This window comes from Muntiacus reevesi, chromosome 3, assembly GCF_963930625.1.
Source record: "Muntiacus reevesi chromosome 3, mMunRee1.1, whole genome shotgun sequence".
Lineage (NCBI taxonomy): Eukaryota > Metazoa > Chordata > Mammalia > Artiodactyla > Cervidae > Muntiacus > Muntiacus reevesi.
Genome location: NC_089251.1, coordinates 110,581,019 through 110,598,512, shown reverse-complemented (window position 1 = coordinate 110,598,512; position 17,494 = coordinate 110,581,019). Strand labels below are relative to the sequence as shown.

The following is a 17,494-nucleotide window of genomic DNA, read 5'->3' as shown; positions in this document are numbered from 1 at the left end:
TTTTTCTTTGCCTGGGGGTGGGGTTGGGGCCTTATTTACTGTATATGGGAGCTTTTTTTTGATAGAAAAGGTGGGGCAGTTTTATTGCTAAACAAATATTAGACATTAAAAGAAAATGTTTATATAATTTGACAAATATTTCATTTCTTGGTCTTTTAATCAAGGAGGATCTTTATGTTAACTTTAATGATATCGTTATGTGTCAACATTTACAGTATTGCCTTTTCCCCAGTACATAAGCAATAAATGGCAATACAGTGAAGGAAAATTAGGAAGTACAGGGAAGAAAAGCAAAAAACCTTGAATGAATAAGGAATATCACTCCACTGCTAAAATATCCTGTCGTGCATATATTTTATCTGTGGAGATTGTAGTTATGTGTGCTAGCATTTTTGTATTTCTGAGGACTTAGAACAATGCTTGGCGTGTGTGTGTGTGTGTGTGTGTGTGTGTGTGTGTGTGTGTGTGTGTGCGCGCGCGCGCGCGCGCGCTGCTCAGTCGTGTCCGACTCTCTGTGACCCCATGGACTGTACCCCACCAGGATCCTCTGTCCATTGGATTTCCAGGCAAGAATACTGGACTGGGTTGCCATTTCCTTCTCCAGGGGATCTTCCTGACCCAGGGATTGAACCCCAGTCTCTTGTGTCTCCTGCGTTGGCAGGCAGATTCTTTACCAACTGCACCAACTGGGAAGTCCAGGTGCATTTCTGAGGGGCTTTCAGAATTTACAAAGTACTTTCACAAACCTTGCTTGGTTCTCTTTAAAATTCAAGGCCACACAGTAAGTACTGAAAGCTAGTTCTTGACTCCAAAGTTTTAGTTTTCATTCTACTTAACGTTTTCTAAATCCTTTCCCATGAGGTCTCCTAGTTATGCTGAGTTTTTTTGTTTTGAATTACAAATGTAATCCGTTTAAGGTAGTGCTGAGGACCCCAGCTATGGAGCTGGCAGACCAGAACCTCCTCTCCTCTTTTTGAGATGTTCCTAGGTGTTCCTAGGCTTCCTAGATGTTCCTTGGCTTCCCAGGTGGCACTAGTGGTAAAGAACCCGCCTGCCAGTGCAGGTAGGCCATAAGAGACACGGGTTTGATCTCTGGGTCAGAAAGATCCCCTAGAGGAGGAAATGGCAACCCAGTCCAGTATTCTTGCCTGGAGAATCCCATGGACAGAGGAGCCTGGCTGGTTACGGTCCATAGGGTCGCAAAGAGTCGGATACGACTGAAGCGACTAAGTATGCATAAGAACTCAGCGATAAGACAAGGAAAAGCTCTGATGGTTATGAGTAAGAGAGTGCAACTAACTCGACAAAAAGAAAATGCATATTCCCTGTGCAGCGTCGCGAACGCGTTCACACAGCACAGTTCCGGAATACAACTTTTGGATAAGAAAGCAAAAAAAAAAAAAAAAAAAAGCCAGAAAAACTTGGCCTTGGTAATCCGCTCCATGCCTCACGGTTGTACTGGTTGAGGCATAAGACCCGCAGAGCTGGGGAAAGGGGGCGGGGCTTGGGCCGGGGCGGAGCTGACGCTGAGGGCGGTGCCTGCGCCGGGGAGGTCGCGGCGTAGCTCCGCCCCCAGCGTTGGCGGGAGATTCGAACGTCTGCCGAGTCTCTGATGGCGGTTGCGTGAAGTGGCTCGAGCTTCCAGCGGGTATCCTGGTGCCTTGGTCTTCTCAGCGGCCATGAGGCGCAGAGGCTCGGAGAAGGAGGAGGAGGCCTGCGGCGTGTGGCTGGACGCCGCGGCGCTGAAGAGGCGGAAAACTCAGGTGGGTCGTTGCGGGGGAAAGAGGGTGGTTCGGGAGGGCCTAGGGGCCCAAAGACGTGTGAAGAGAGGCGTTTGGGTGAACCTGGGGATGATGGAGGTAGAGTCGGGGGCGAGAACGAACATATTTGGCAGTTGAGGGGAGAGAGGGGCTGGAGTCTGAAAAAGGCTGAAAAATGGGATTTGGGAAGGGTGGAGAGAAGAAAATGGGGTAGGAAGGCTGACGGGCAGGTTGGGTGGGGCGGCATGTGAAGAGACTGGGACAGCGAGATTTCGAGGTGAGGGAGAGGTTGAAGAGAAAATTTGCTTTGAGGAGCGTAATGGAGCAGACAGGCTCCTTAACGTAGAATCCCTGCGAGAAGGTAGCAGAGGCTCCAGTACGCGGAGGGGTGGGTGCGTATGCAAAGGGAAGTTCTCGCCGGAAGGGTCCGGTGCCCAGAACTGGTCAGGGGAGAAAAAAAAAATAGAAGAAAGGAAAAACAGAAAAAATAGCATCCACTGGATGCCACACACTGTATTAAGTATTAATATGTATTCTTTGTATCATCATCTTTATGGGAGTAAGGAGACTGAAGTGAAGTTAATTAAGCCAGGTTCAACCAACTAGGAGAATTAGAAATCACACACAGGTTTGGCACATATGCAAGATTCTGTTAACGTCATTACAAAGAAACAAAAGTATGAGATAATAATATTTACTGTTTATTGAGCATTTAAGCCAACTTTGTGCTGAGTATTTCTGATGAGTTATTTTGTTTGGTACAATTCCATGTAGTAGTAATATAATGATAACCATTTACAAATGAAAAACAGGCTCAAAACAGATATTTAGGGCAGAATTCTTGCTCTCAAGTTGGTTACAGTCTTGTGGAGAAAAGAAAAAAGTTGTACAGGTAAGAGTAATATGTAACTTACTGTTTCCTATGTGTAAGAGCAATATGTAACTTACTGTTTCCTATGTGTCAGGCACTCAGCTGGAACATTACATGCCTTATCAGTGGCCGGTACTTAAAAGTAGGTACTGTCATTATCTCTGTTTTATAGATGAAAAAATTGAGGCTTGGATTTAGAAATTTGCCTAAGTGAGCAGGGGTTCAGGCTCAGTTCTAACTGCTGCAAAGGCCAGTGCTCTTAACCATTGTGAGGCAATATGTGTCCAGATGAGTGGTTTCAAAAAAAATGTGATTTTCTAGGTCAGAGAGATTGTCATGACTTGAGGTGATCAGGGATGATTTAACTGAGCAGGTAGAAAGGAATTTGAGACTGGAAGGGTATGCTGGATTTGGGTGTTTTGGGCAGTAGTCCAAAGACAAGGTGGCTAACCTAATCTAAACATTAATGAGAGTCTTTCCTGTAGGTAACTACAACCTGCTGAACAAAATCAATTGAGGACCATTAAAAAGTGTCTTACAACTAAAGTTATTTTTAACAAATGAATCACTTCCTTAAAAAAATTTTTTTAAACTTAAAAATCTTCTTGGAGTAGGTAATATATTCATGTGGTAATTTAAAATGTTTAGCATATGCAGTGAAATTTCTAACATTTATAACCTTTCCCTGTCTTAGAGGCCACAACTTTCTTGGGTATCCTTCCAGAGATAATCTGTGCATCTACATATGCAGTGAAATATCTAACATTTATAACCTTTCCCTGTCTCAGAGGCCACAACTTTCTTGGGTATCCTTCCAGAGATAATCTGTGCATCTAAAAGAATGCATAACTATTCTTTTAAATAGTAGCATCATATATATTGTTCTGTAACTTGCTTATTTCACTCACTGTATCTTAAGGATTATTTCATATGGTTCACAGAAAGCTGCTTCATTCATTTTAAGGACTACATAGCATTCTGTTATGAAATAGTATCCATTATATGCAATAATAATGTCTTAGTCAGTTAAGCTGCCATAACAGAATACCATAGACTGGGTGGCTTAAACCAACAGAATTAATTTTTTCATTGTTCTGGGGGCTGGAAGTCTGAGATCAGAGTGCCAGTATGGTTGGATTCTGGTGAGGACTTCCTGGCTTGAAAACAGCTGCCTTATTCCTGTGTCCTCAAGTGGTCTTTTCTTGGTGTGTATGTGTGTGTGTAGAGAGAGACAGAGATATATGCGTGTGCTTGACCTGAAGCCACAAGAAGGCTAGTGTTGCTGAAGCAGAGTGAGGCAAACAGGAGTAGATGAGATCTAAAGAGTGTGAGAGAGCATATGTGGCCAAATAATGCCATGTGGGTATTAGAGCCTCAATATATGAATTTTGGAGTACACAATTCAGCCATCCAAGTATATATATGCTGTGCTTATTCGCTCAGTCACGTTTGACTCTTTGTGACCCCATGGAATGTAGCCCGCCAGATTCTCCAGGCAAGAATACTGGAGTGGATTGCCATGCTCTCCTCCAGGGAATCTTCCCAACCCAGGGATCAAACCCAGGTCTCCCGCATCGCAGGTGGATTCTTTACTGTCTGAGTCACAGGGAAGCCCACAAGTATATGTGGTATTTATATTTACCAGTATTTTCTTGATAAAAAGCTGTCTCTAATCTTTTGCTATTAAAAACACTTATGAAGAGTTTTATGCACATATCCTTTTGTACATATGCAAATAAATCATCTGCAGGATCAATTTCTAGAAATGAGATCACTCGTTAAAGAATATCTGTTTTTAAAATTAAGAACATTAAAAAAATTAAAGAACATGAAACATGTAACCTTGTTTAGTAAATACAAAAATCTTTCTTCTTTCCAGTAGTTAAAATGTAGATCACTTCAGAAATCGGAAACATATTTCCTGTAGCACAGGAGTTCTTGAGAGAGAGTCTGTGTCAGCCTTTTTTTTTTTTTTGTTAACTATGTTTGTTGAATTAGCAAAGTTATCATGCTTCCTTGTCAACTTTTTTGTTCTTCTCTAGTGTGTGAATGAGTATGCTCCAAAAATAGGAGTTTTGTCATATTATAGCATAGATAGCAATGGTGACCTTTTCCCCCACATAATAGGGGAAAAGGGTAATTAATGGGTGGTAGGGAAATAAACATATTTATCAAAAATGACCAAAATGTGCAATGGGTATTTTTTATTTCTGGAGTTAGGAATAACCCTTTTATACTTTTAGAATAAATACATTCTTGAATGATGTGAGATGGATGGGAAATCTGTGTACCAGTGTAATTTAGAGAGAAGTAGAAGAGAGCTAGGAGAGAAAAAGGGAATATCCCTCAGGGAAGAGGAGAATCAATATTTGTTTCTTTGTCTGTCACTCTGACACTCCAAATCACACCTTTTCCTTTGATGATGTTATGATGAAAACATTTGTCTGTTGATCTAGTGCATGGCAGGAGTCCTGTCTCCAGGATCTCTAGACCCTTTACTTTCCTCTGATTTCTGAAGGCCTGGACGTTATGACTGTAGTCACTGACACCATTTCCCCTTCTTGTTATTTTATTCCTAAAGATACTTTTATAAACTTTTGTTCTTCCACTAGTTCCACTATTTCCTGTTCCTCTGATGTTAAAATTTCCAGCCCAAAGCAAAGTCGTAAAGATTCCCTTTTACAGGATGTAGAATCCTGCTTCTTCCTAGATTAGCTATCCAATAGACCTGATTGAATTTTAATGGCAAATGTCAATGAAAAATTAATAGTCAATTTAAGAAAGGGAAAATTTTATTTGAGCCAGCTTGAGGATTATAATCTGGGAGACAGTTTTTCAGAAAGCTCTGAGTATTATTCCTTCTATAGAGGTCAAGGCAAGGTTATATAAATTTTTGAGACAAATGGTTATATGCAAAGTAATAAATTGAGTTTACATAGTGTAACAGGACGAGTGGTGGGTTATTGTGGCCCAGTACAGGATTGAAGAAGAAGTGTTATCTCCTAAGGAGTTACCTTGCTGGTGCCAGAAAGAAATTGCTTCTTTTTGGTGAGTAGGCATTCCTGTGTTTTCTAAGTTACTGTGTAATGCAGATGCGCAATACATACTAAAGGGGAGGGGTAGTGGCTCAGATGGGCAGAGAGAGAATTTTATGTTTAAAATTTTTCTTGTCCTACCCTAAAAATATTTTTATTTCATCACAGAGATAGGGATGGATAGGCAGTAGCCAGTGACCAGTGTTTTAGAAAGCATACCCCTTCCCATTTGATCCCTAGGCAGAACTGTCTCGTGATACTGTGATTTATAAGAAAAATATATTTGGTTATTCAGCTGACCAAAATGTATTTCTCATATATATTTGGTGTTTGCAGTTCTTGGCTCACAGCTCCTAAAAACCCTTGGAATTGCCTGTATTATGAGTGATAATAGTGTCTTTTATATTTAATGAGGCGATTTTTGGAAAGCCCTTATATAACCTAAGGATGAACTGGTTGCCAGGAAAACCATTCATGTGATTAGAGGGTTGGAACTTTCACTCTCCCTATTCCCCTACCTCTCTGGAGGGGAGAAGGACTGGATATTGAATTCAGTTGCCAGTGGCCATTGATTAAATCAATCATGTCTATGTGAAAGTCAAAGTCGCTCAGTTGTCTCTGACTCTTTGGTACCCCATGGACTGTATAGTCCATGGAATTCTTCAGGCCAGAATATTGGGGTGGGTAGCTGTTCCCTTCTCCAGGGGATCTTCCCAATCCAGGGATCAAACCCAGGTCTACTGCATTGCAGGCAGATTCTTTACCATCTGAGCCACCAGGGAAGCCCTGTATGAAATGAAGCCTCCATTAAAAACCCAAATGGACAAGATTTGGAGAGTGTTCAGGTTGATGAACATGTGGAGGTGCAGGGAGAGTGGTATGCCTAGAGAGGGCATGGAAGCTTCATACCCTTTCCCACATACCTTGCCTTATGCATCTCTTCTATCTGGCTCTTCTGAGTTATATCCTTGTATAATAAACGATTGATCTAGCAATTAAAATGTTTCCATTGTTTCTCCATCTGTTTGCCATGAAGTGATGGAACTGGATGCCATGGTCTTCGTTTTTTGAATGTTGAGTTTAAGCCAACTTTTTCACTTTCCTCTTTCACTTTCCTCAGGAGACTTTTTAGTTCCTCTTCGCTTTCTGCCATAAGGGTGGTGTCATCTGCATATCTGAGGTTACTGATATTTCTCCCTGCAGTCTTGATTCCAGCTTGTGCTTTGTCCAGTCCAGCATTTCACATGATGTACTCTGTGTATAGGTTAAATAATCAAGGTGACAATATAGAGCTTTGATGTACTTGTTTCCCAGTTTGGAATCAGTCCGTTGTTCTTATCTTCTAGTAAAAACCAAAATCTTTTTAATGCCCATAAGGCACCAGCTGACTGTGTATGCCCTCTTATGCTTTTTAGACCTCATCTACTCTTCTCTCTGCCTCTGCTCCAACCATATTGGCATTGTTGTCCTTCAAGCCAAGAACACCCGTGTTTAGGCCTTTTATATACTTGTACCTGAAGTGCAAAGGGATTAGAGAGCCACATTTCTCTGCTCCTTCATTTGTTCATATGTCAACTGAGGTTTTTCTTAACCACCCTTCCCCTTATCCACTACTCTCCATACTTCTAACGCCTTAATCTTGCTTTCTTTTTCTGCATGGTACTTTTTACCATCAGACATATGCTTTATATTTACTTGTTCATTTATTATCTTTCTTCCCCTACTGGAATGAAAGTTCCTTTAGGCAGTCCTTCAGAAACTTTCTGGCATAATAGGGACTCAGTAAATATTTTGAATGAGCAAAGGAGTGAATGAATTAATCTACCTGGTGGGCTTTGCTTTCAGAAATACAAATGGACTGGAGCAGTGGATGGTAGCTGGGAGAACTTTGAAGAGAGCGCTAACGAAAGCTTAACGAGTTCTTAAGGAACTGTTTCTAGAAGTATGATTGCCTTTGAGAAGGCTGTGGGTGAGGGCTTAAAGGAAAATGAGAAAAATCTTGGCAACACTGTTGGCTATAGTAGAGAGGAAGGTAGAAAATTACATAATGAACTGGATGATATGTGCTGTGCTGTGCTTAGTCACTCAGTCATGTCTGACTTTGCAGCCCCATGGACTGTAGCCCACCAGGCACCTCTGTCCATAGGGGTTTTCCAGGCAAGACGACTGGAGTGGGTTGCATTCCCTCCTCCAGACTCCTGGTTGCAATGCTTTAAATTTTGTTTGTTTTTTAACTGAGGTATAGTCAATTTACAGTATTACACTGGTTTCAGGTATGTAACAGTGATTCAGAATTTTTATAGATTAATTATTTGTAGTTATTATCAAATATTTGCTCTATTCCCGGTATAGTACAATATACCCTTGTAGCGTATTTATTTTATACATAGTAGTTGATATCTCTTCTGCCCTGTGATGCCCTCTCTCAGTGCCTACCATCTTACTTGGGTTTCTTTTACCTTGGACGTGGGGTATCTCCTCTTGGCTGCCACTCCTAACCTTGGACGTGCTCCTGCGCGGCACAGTCACCGCTCCTAGGCTCAATAAAGGACAGAAATGGTATGGACCTAACAGAAGCAGAAGATATTAAGAGGTGGCAAGAATACACAGAAGAACTGTACAAAAAAGATCTTCACGACCCAGGTAATCATGATGGTGTGATCACTCACCTAGAGCCAGACATCCTGGAATGTGAAGTCAAGTGGGCCTTAGGAAGCCTCACTGAGCAAAACTAGTGGAGGTGATGGAATTCCAGTTGAGCTATTTCAAATCCTAAAGATGATGCTGTGAAAGTGCTGTATTCAATATGCCAGCAAATTTGGAAAACTCAAAAGTGGCCACAGGACTGGAAAAGGTCAGTTTTCATTCCAATCCCAAAGAAAGGCAATGCCAAAGAATGCTCAAACTACCGCACAATTGCACACATCTCACACGCTAGTAAAATAATGCTCAAAATTCTCCAAGCCAGGCTTCAGCAATATGTGAACCGTGAACTTCCAGATGTTCAAGCTGGTTTTAGAAAAGCCAGAGGAACCAGAGATCAAATTGCCAACATCCGCTGGATCATGGAAAAAGCAAGAGAGTTCCAGAAAAACATCTATTTCTGCTTTATTGGCTATGCCAAAGCCTTTGACTGTGTGGATCACAATAAACTGGAAAATTCTTAAAGAGATGAGCATACCAGACCACCTGACCTGCCTCCTGAGAAATCTGTATGCAGGTCAGGAAGCAACAGTTAGAACTGGACATGGAACAACCGTCTGGTTCCAAATAGGAAAAGGAGCAGTCAAGGTTGTATATTGTCACCCTGCTTATTTGACTTATGTGCAGAGTACATCATGAGAAACGCTGGGCTGGAAGAAGCACAAGCTGGAATCAAGATTGCCAGGGAAATGTCGGAAACTGCCGGGATGTGCCCAGACCATGACAAGGTCACAGGATGAGAGAGGAACCTGCAAGGCAGCTCTTCCCCTCGGGGTTGCCCCGGGGGCCCAATATGTCCCCTTTCTCTTTCTGTCTTACTGTTATTGGGTTTCCTGCTACTTCTTGGGAATGTAACATATGGTGACCAGGCCTCCCCAGAAAAGTCCAATCCTACTAAGAAAGATCCCCCAAGGCTGAGGCCTACTCCCTCCTGGGCATTGGGAACCTTATGACCAACCAGGAGTGAAAGGCCTGTTCAGGTTTGTGACAGACCATCAACCATGCAAGTGGTGTTAGGCTTGGGAGGGCATCAGAAATGCTCATGATTGCTTCGACCCAGGACATGACCATAAGCACTGTATCAAGCCAAAAAGGAAAAGGCCACAACCATAGATTGGCTGCTTGTTTAGAAGATTATATAATGTTCTAGATTAGAAAAGAGTAGAGGCATTTAGATCCAGAAGTAGATGTATGATAGGTTAATGTTCTTTGGTCAAGAGGGTTTTCATTGTTGCTATTTCAGTGCTGCTATTTGTCCATTGTTTCCCTTCCTTTAAACAGCATGGAATATTACGGGTATTTTTGTAGAATTGGAAAATATGTAGCATAGGATTTCAATAGTATAGAAGATTTATATTAACCAGCCTCACTGCCATTACCTCAGTATTAATAGAGATGTTTTGCTGCTTCATAGTTAAATATTGTAGACTGAGATTTTGTGGTCATAGACAAAAATATCAAGGTTTTCTCATGGTACTATTCTCAGAAATGTCAAACATGTTTTTCATAATCCTTCCCATGTATTGTTTTATTGTCCAAAGAATTTATATTAGATTCTATGGAATATTGTTTTTGGCAGAGTGAAAATGTTAGGCCATTTCATTGAGGCAAGAAGACTACTCTCCAAAGAGAAGAAATCAAGATTCACGCACCAGAACACTGACGCAAGCTTCACTAATCAGGAAACCTTGACAAGCCAATCATCTAACCCCACCCACTGGGTAAAACCTCCACAATAAAAAGGAACCACAGACCTCCAGAATACAGAAAGCCCACTCCAGACACAGCAATCTAAACAAGATGAAAAGGCAAAGAAATACCCAACAGGTAAAGGAACATGAAAAAACTCCACCAAGTCAAACAAAAGAGGAGGAGATAGGGAATCTACCTGAAAAAGAATTTAGAATAATGATAATAAAAATGATCCAAAATCTTGAAAGCAAAATGGAGTTACAGATAAATAGCCTGGAGACAAAGATTGAAAAGATGCAAGAAATGTTTAATAAAGACCTAGAAGAAATAAAAAAGAGTCAATTAAAAATGAATAATGCAATGAATGAGATCAAAAACACTCTGGAGGGAGCCAAGAGTAGAATAACGGAGACAGAAGATAGGATAAGTGAGGTAGAAGATAGAATGGTGGAAATAAATGAAGCAGAGAGGAAAAAAGAAAAAAGGATCAAAAGAAATGAGGACAACCTCAGGGACCTCTGGGACAATGTGAAACGCCCCAATATTCGAATCATAGGAGTCCCAGAAGAAGAAGACAAAAAGAAAGGCCATGAGAAAATACTCGAGGAGATAATAGCTGAAAACTTCCCTAAAATGGGGAAGGAAATAGCCACCCAAGTCCAAGAAACCCAGAGAGTCCCAAACAGGATAAACCCAAGGCGAAACACCCCAAGACACATATTAATCAAATTAACAAAGATCAAACACAAAGAACAAATACTAAAAGCAGCAAGGGAGAAGCAACAAATAACACACAAAGGGATTCCCATAAGGATAACAGCTGATCTATCAATAGAAACCCTCCAGGCCAGAAGGGAATGGCAGGACATACTGAAAGTAATGAAAGAGAATAACCTACAACCTAGATTACTGTACCCAGCAAGGATCTCATTCAGATACGAAGGAGAATTCAAAAGCTTTACAGACAAGCAAAAGCTGAGAGAATTCAGCACCACCAAACCAGCTCTTCAACAAATGCTAAAGGATCTTCTCTAGACAGGAAATGCAGAAAGGTTGAATAAACGTGAACCTATAACAACAAAGTAAATGGCAACGGGTCCACACCTATCAATAATTACCTTAAATGTAAATGGGTTGAATGCCCCAACCAAAAGACAAAGATTGGCTGAATGGATACAAAAACAAGACCCCTATATATGCTGTCTACAAGAGACCCACCTCAAAACCAGAGACACATACAGACTAAAAGTGAAGGGCTGCAAAAAAATATTTCACGCAAACGGAGACCAAAAGAAAGCAGGAGTCGCAATACTCATATCAGATAAAATAGACTTTCAAATAAAGGATGTGAAAAGAGACAAAGAAGGACACTACATAATGATCAAAGGATCAATCCAAGAAGAAGATATAACAATTATAAATATATATGCACCCAACATAGGAGCACCGCAATATGTACGGCAAACGCTAACAAGTATGAAAGAGGAAATTAATAGTAACACAATAATAGTGGGAGACTTTAATACCCCACTCACAACTATGGATAGATCAACTAAACAGAAAATCAACAAGGAAACACAAACCTTAAATGATACAATGGACCAGCTAGACCTAGTTGATATCTATAGGACATTTCACCCCAAAACAATCAACTTCACCTTTTTCTCAAGTGCACACGGAACCTTCTCCAGAATAGATCACATCCTGGGCCATAAATCTGGTCTTGGAAAATTCAAAAAAATTGAAATCATTCCAGTCATCTTTTCTGACCACAGTGCAGTAAGATTAGATCTCAATTACAGGAAAAAATTGTTAAAAATTCAAACATATGGAGGCTAAATAACACGCTTCTGAATAACCAACAAATCATAGAAGAAATCAAAAAAGAAATCAAAATATGTATAGAAACGAATGAAAATGAAAGCACAACAACCCAAAACCTATGGGACACTGTAAAAGCAGTGCTAAGGGGAAGGTTCATAGCATTACAGGCTTACATCAAGAAACAAGAAAAAAGCCAAATAAATAACCTAACTCTACACCTAAAGCAATTAGAGAAGGAAGAAATGAAGAACCCCAGGGTTAGCAGAAGGAAAGAAATCTTAAAAATTAGGGCAAAAATAAATGCAAAAGAAACTAAAGAGACCATAGCAAAAATCAACAAAGCTAAAAGCTGGTTTTTTGAAAAAATAAACAAAATTGACAAACCATTAGCAAGACTCATTAAGAAACAAAGAGAGAAGAACCAAATTAACAAAATTAGAAATGAAAATGGAGAGATCACAACAGACAACACTGAAATCCAAAGGATCATAAGAGACTACTACCAGCAGCTCTATGCCAATAAAATGGACAACTTGGATGAAATGGACAAATTCTTAGAAAAGTATAACTTTCCAAAACTGAACCAGGAAGAAATAGAAGATCTTAACAGAACCATCACAAGCAAGGAAATCGAAACTGTAATCAAAAATCTTCCAGCAAACAAAAGCCCAGGACCAGATGGCTTCACAGCTGAATTCTACCAAAAATTTAGAGAAGAGCTAACACCCATCTTACTCAAACTCTTCCAGAAAATTGCAGATGAAGGTAAACTTCCAAACTCATTCTATGAGGCCACCATCACACTAATTCCAAAACCAGACAAAGATGCCACAAAAAAAGAAAACTACAGGCCAATATCACTGATGAACATAGATGCAAAAATCCTTAACAAAATTCTAGCAAACAGAATCCAACAACATATTAAAAAAATCATACACCATGACCAAGTGGGCTTTATCCCAGGAATGCAAGGATTCTTTAATATCCGCAAATCGGTCAACGTAATACACCACATTAACAAATTGGAAGATAAAAACCATATGATTATCTCAATAGATGCAGAGAAAGCCTTTGACAAAATTCAACACTCATTTATGATTAAAACTCTCCAGAAAGCAGGAATAGAAGGAACATACCTCAACATAATAAAAGCTATATATGACAAACCCACAGCAAGCATCACCCTCAATGGTGAAAAATTGAAAGCATTTCCTCTGAAATCAGGAACAAGACAAGGATGCCCACTCTCACCACTACTATTCAACATAGTGTTGGAAGTTTTGGCCACAGCAATCAGAGCAGAAAAAGACGTAAAAGGAATCCAGATAGGAAAAGAAGAAGTGAAACTCTCGCTGTTTGCAGATGACATGATCCTCTACATAGAAAACCCTAAAGACTCTTCCAGAAAATTACTAGAGCTAATCAATGAATATAGTAAAGTTGCAGGATATAAAATTAACACACAGAAATCCCTTGCATTCCTATATACTAACAATGAAAAAACAGAAAGAGAAATTAAGGAAACAATACCATTCACCATTGCAACAAAAAGAATAAAATACTTAGGAGTATATCTACCTAAAGAAACAAAAGACCTATACATAGAAAACTATAAAACACTGATGAAAGAAATCAAAGAGGACACAAACAGATGGAGAAATATACCGTGTTCATGGATTGGAAGAATCAATATTGTCAAAATGGCTATTCTACCCAAAGCAATCTATAGATTCAATGCAATCCCTATCAAGCTACCAACGGTATTTTTCACAGAACTAGAACAAATAATTTCACAATTTGTATGGAAATACAAAAAACCTCGAATAGCCAAAGTAATCTTGAGAAAGAAGAATGGAACTGGAGGAATCAACCTGCCTGACTTCAGACTCTACTACAAAGCCACAGTCATCAAGACAGTATGGTACTGGCACAAAGACAGAAATATAGATCAATGGAACAGAATAGAAAGTCCAGAGATAAATCCACGAACCTATGAACACCTTATCTTTGACAAAGGAGGCAAGGATATACAATGGAAAAAAGACAATCTCTTTAACAAGTGGTGCTGGGAAAACTGGTCAACCACTTGTAAAAGAATGAAACTAGAACACTTTCTAACACCATACACAAAAATAAACTCAAAATGGATTAAAGATCTAAATGTAAGACCAGAAACTATAAAACTCCTAGAGGAGAACATAGGAAAAACACTCTCTGACATAAATCACAGCAAGATCTTCTATGACCCACCTCCCAGAATATTGGAAATAAAAGCAAAACTAAACAAATGGGACCTAATGAAACTTAAAAGCTTTTGCACAACAAAGGAAACTATAAGTAAGGTGAAAAGACAGCCCTCAGATTGGGAGAAAATAATAGCAAATGAAGAAACAGACAAAGGATTAATCTCAAAAATATACAAGCAACTCCTGAAGCTCAATTCCAGAAAAATAAATGACCCAATCAAAAAATGGGCCAAAGAACTAAACAGACATTTCTCCAAAGAAGACATACAGATGGCTAACAAACACATGAAAAGATGCTCCACATCACTCATTATCAGAGAAATGCAAATCAAAACCACAATGAGGTACCATTACACGCCAGTCAGGATGGCTGCTATCCAAAAGTCTACAAGCAATAAATGCTGGAGAGGGTGTGGAGAAAAGGGAACCCTCTTACACTGTTGGTGGGAATGCAAACTAGTACAGCCATTATGGAAAACAGTGTGGAGATTTCTTAAAAAACTGGAAATAGAACTGCCATATGACCCAGCAATACCACTTCTGGGCATACACACTGAGGAATCCAGATCTGAAAGAGACACGTGCACCCCAATGTTCATCGCAGCACTGTTTATAATAGCCAGGACATGGAAGCAACCTAGATGCCCATCAGCAGATGAATGGATAAGGAAGCTGTGGTACATATACACCATGGAATATTACTCAGCCGTTAAAAAGAATTCATTTGAATCAGTTCTAATGAGATGGATGAAACTGGAGCCCATTATACAGAGTGAGGTGAGCCAGAAAGATAAAGAACATTACAGTATACTAACAGATATATACGGAATTTAGAAAGATGGTAACGATGGCCCTATATGCAGGGCAAAAGAAGAGACGCAGAAGTACAGAACAGACTTTTGAACTCTGTGGGAGAAGGGGAGGGTGGGATGTTTCGAAAGAACAGCATGTATATTATCTGTGGTGAAACAGACCACCAGCCCAGGTGGGAGGCATGAGTCAAGTGCTCGGGCCTGTTGGGCTGGGAAGATCCAGAGGAATCGGGTGGAGAGGGAGGTGGGATGGGAGACCGGGATGGGGAATTCGTGTAACTCTATGGCTGATTCATATCAATGTATGACAAAACCCACTGAAAAATAAAAATTTAAAAAAAAAAAAAAAAAAGAAGACTAATGTATGGAACATTCAAGGAAAAAAACCCTGTCATCGGGATTGTTCCAGATGAAATCACTGGGAAAGATATGAGGGAAAAATATTTACGGAGGTATGAAACCAATATCTGATGTAACATGGGGGATGGTAAGGGGGAGGCAAGAAAAATAATTCTATATAATCTGAGCTGTTAAAAAAATAAAGGTAGATGAGCTCTTGTATTGCAACCAGAGTCTGTGCACTTCTCGCCGATGCCACTCATCCCTTGGGTATTCCTAGACCCGTTGGGGCTGAACTTCGGCAGAGAAATATCAATAACCTCAGATATACAGATGACACCACCCTTATGGCAGAAAGTGAAGAAGAACTAAAAAGCCTCTTGAAAGTGGAAGAGGAGAGTGAAAAAGTTGACTTAAAGCTCAGTATTCAGGAAACTAAGATCATGGCATCTGGTCCCATCACTTCATGGCAAACAGATGGGGAAAAAGTGGAAACAGTGGCTGACTTTATTTTTTAGGGCTCCAAAATCACTGCAGATGGTGACTGCAGCCATGAAATTAAAAGACGCTTACTCCTTGGAAGGAAAGTTATGACCAACCTAGATAGCATATTAAAAAGCAGGGACATTACTTTGTCAACAAAGGTCTGTCTAGTCAAAGCTATGGTTTTTCCAGTAGTCCTGTATGGATGTTGAGAATTGGACGGTGAAGAAAGCTGAGTGCTGAAGAATTGATGCTTTTGAACTGTGGTGTTGAAGACTCTTGAGAGTCCCTTGGACTGCAAGGAGATCCAACCAGTCCATTCTAAAGGAGATCAGTCCTGGGTGTTCATTTGAGGGACTGATGTTCAAGCTGAAACTCCAATACTTTGGCCACCTGATGTGAAGAGCTGACTCATTTGAAAAGACCCTGATGCTGGGAAAGATTGAGGGCAGGAGGAGAAGAGGACAATAGAGGATGAGATGGATGGATGGCATCACTAACTCAATGGAGATGAGTTTGAGTAACTCCGGGAGTTTGTGATGGACAGGCAGGCCTGGCTTGCTGCGGTTCTTGGGGTCTCAAAGAGTCGGCCATGACTGAGTGACTGAACTGAACTGAATCCTTTATTCCTGTCTTGCCATTCCCTCCTTCTCTCTGCCCATTGGTGACCACTAGTTTGTTCTCTGTATTGTCTGGTTTTTTTTCTTTTGTTGTTGTTGTTATGTTCACTAGTTTGTTTTACTTTTTAGATTCCACATATATGTGATAGAACATGGTATTTGTCTTTCTCTGTCTCACTTGTTTCACTAAGCATAATACCCTCCAGGTTCATTCTTATTGCAGATGGCAAAATTTCATTCTTTTTTGAATGAGTAGTGTTCCGTGTGTGTGTGTAGGCCATACTGCTTGTCTTATGGGATCTTAGTTCACTGACCAGGGATTGAACCTGAGGCCAGGGCAGTGGAAGGACTGAGTCCTAACCACTGGACCTCCAGGGAACTCCCCCATTGTGTGTGTGTGAATATACACATACACCACATCTTCTTTATCCATTTCTCTGTTGATGGACACTTAGGTTTCTTCCATATCTTGGCAGGTATAAATGCTGCTATGAACATTGGGGTGCATGTATCTTTTTGACTTTGAGTTTTCATCTTTTGCAGATATATGCCCAGGAGTGGGATTGCTGGATCATATGGTAGCTCTAGCCTTAGTTTTTAAAAGGAACCTCCATTTTATTTTCCACTGTGGCTGTATCAATTTGCATTTTCACTAACAGTGAACAGGGGTTTCCTTTTCTCCACATCCTTGCCAACATTTATTTGTAGTCTTTTTGATGGTAGCCATTTTGATAGATGTGAGGGGCCATCTCATTTGTGGTTTTAATTTGCCTGTCTCCGATGATTAACGATGTTGAGCATCTTTTCATTTGCCTTTTGGCCGTTTGTTTGTCTTCTTTGGAAAAAGATCTATTCAGGTCTCCTGCCCATTAAAAATATTTTTTTAATCATTTTATTTTAAAAATTTAATTTTAAAAATTAAAAAATTTATTTATTTTCATTGCTTTGACCACGTCATGCAGCATGTGGAATCTTAGTTACCTGAACAGGAACCTGACTTGTGCCCCTTGCATTAGAAGCACAGATTCTTAATCACTGGACACCGGGGAAATCTTCTCCCCATTTTCTAATTGGATTTTTTGTTTTTTTTGATACTGAGTTGTTCCGGG

At 40.1% G+C, this 17,494-nt stretch overlaps 1 protein-coding gene across 1 annotated transcript in view; it reads left to right on the top strand.

Moving 5' to 3' along the window:
* The first annotated feature begins 1,591 nt into the window (after positions 1 to 1,591).
* Positions 1,592 to 17,494, top strand: part of AUNIP (aurora kinase A and ninein interacting protein) — a 30,368-nt gene continuing 14,465 nt past the window's right edge. Inside the window, exon 1 of the mRNA XM_065930091.1 lies at positions 1,592 to 1,763. Within this exon, the coding sequence (XP_065786163.1) occupies positions 1,680 to 1,763 (84 nt within the window). The 5' untranslated portion in view covers positions 1,592 to 1,679. The remainder of the gene's footprint in view (positions 1,764 to 17,494) is intronic.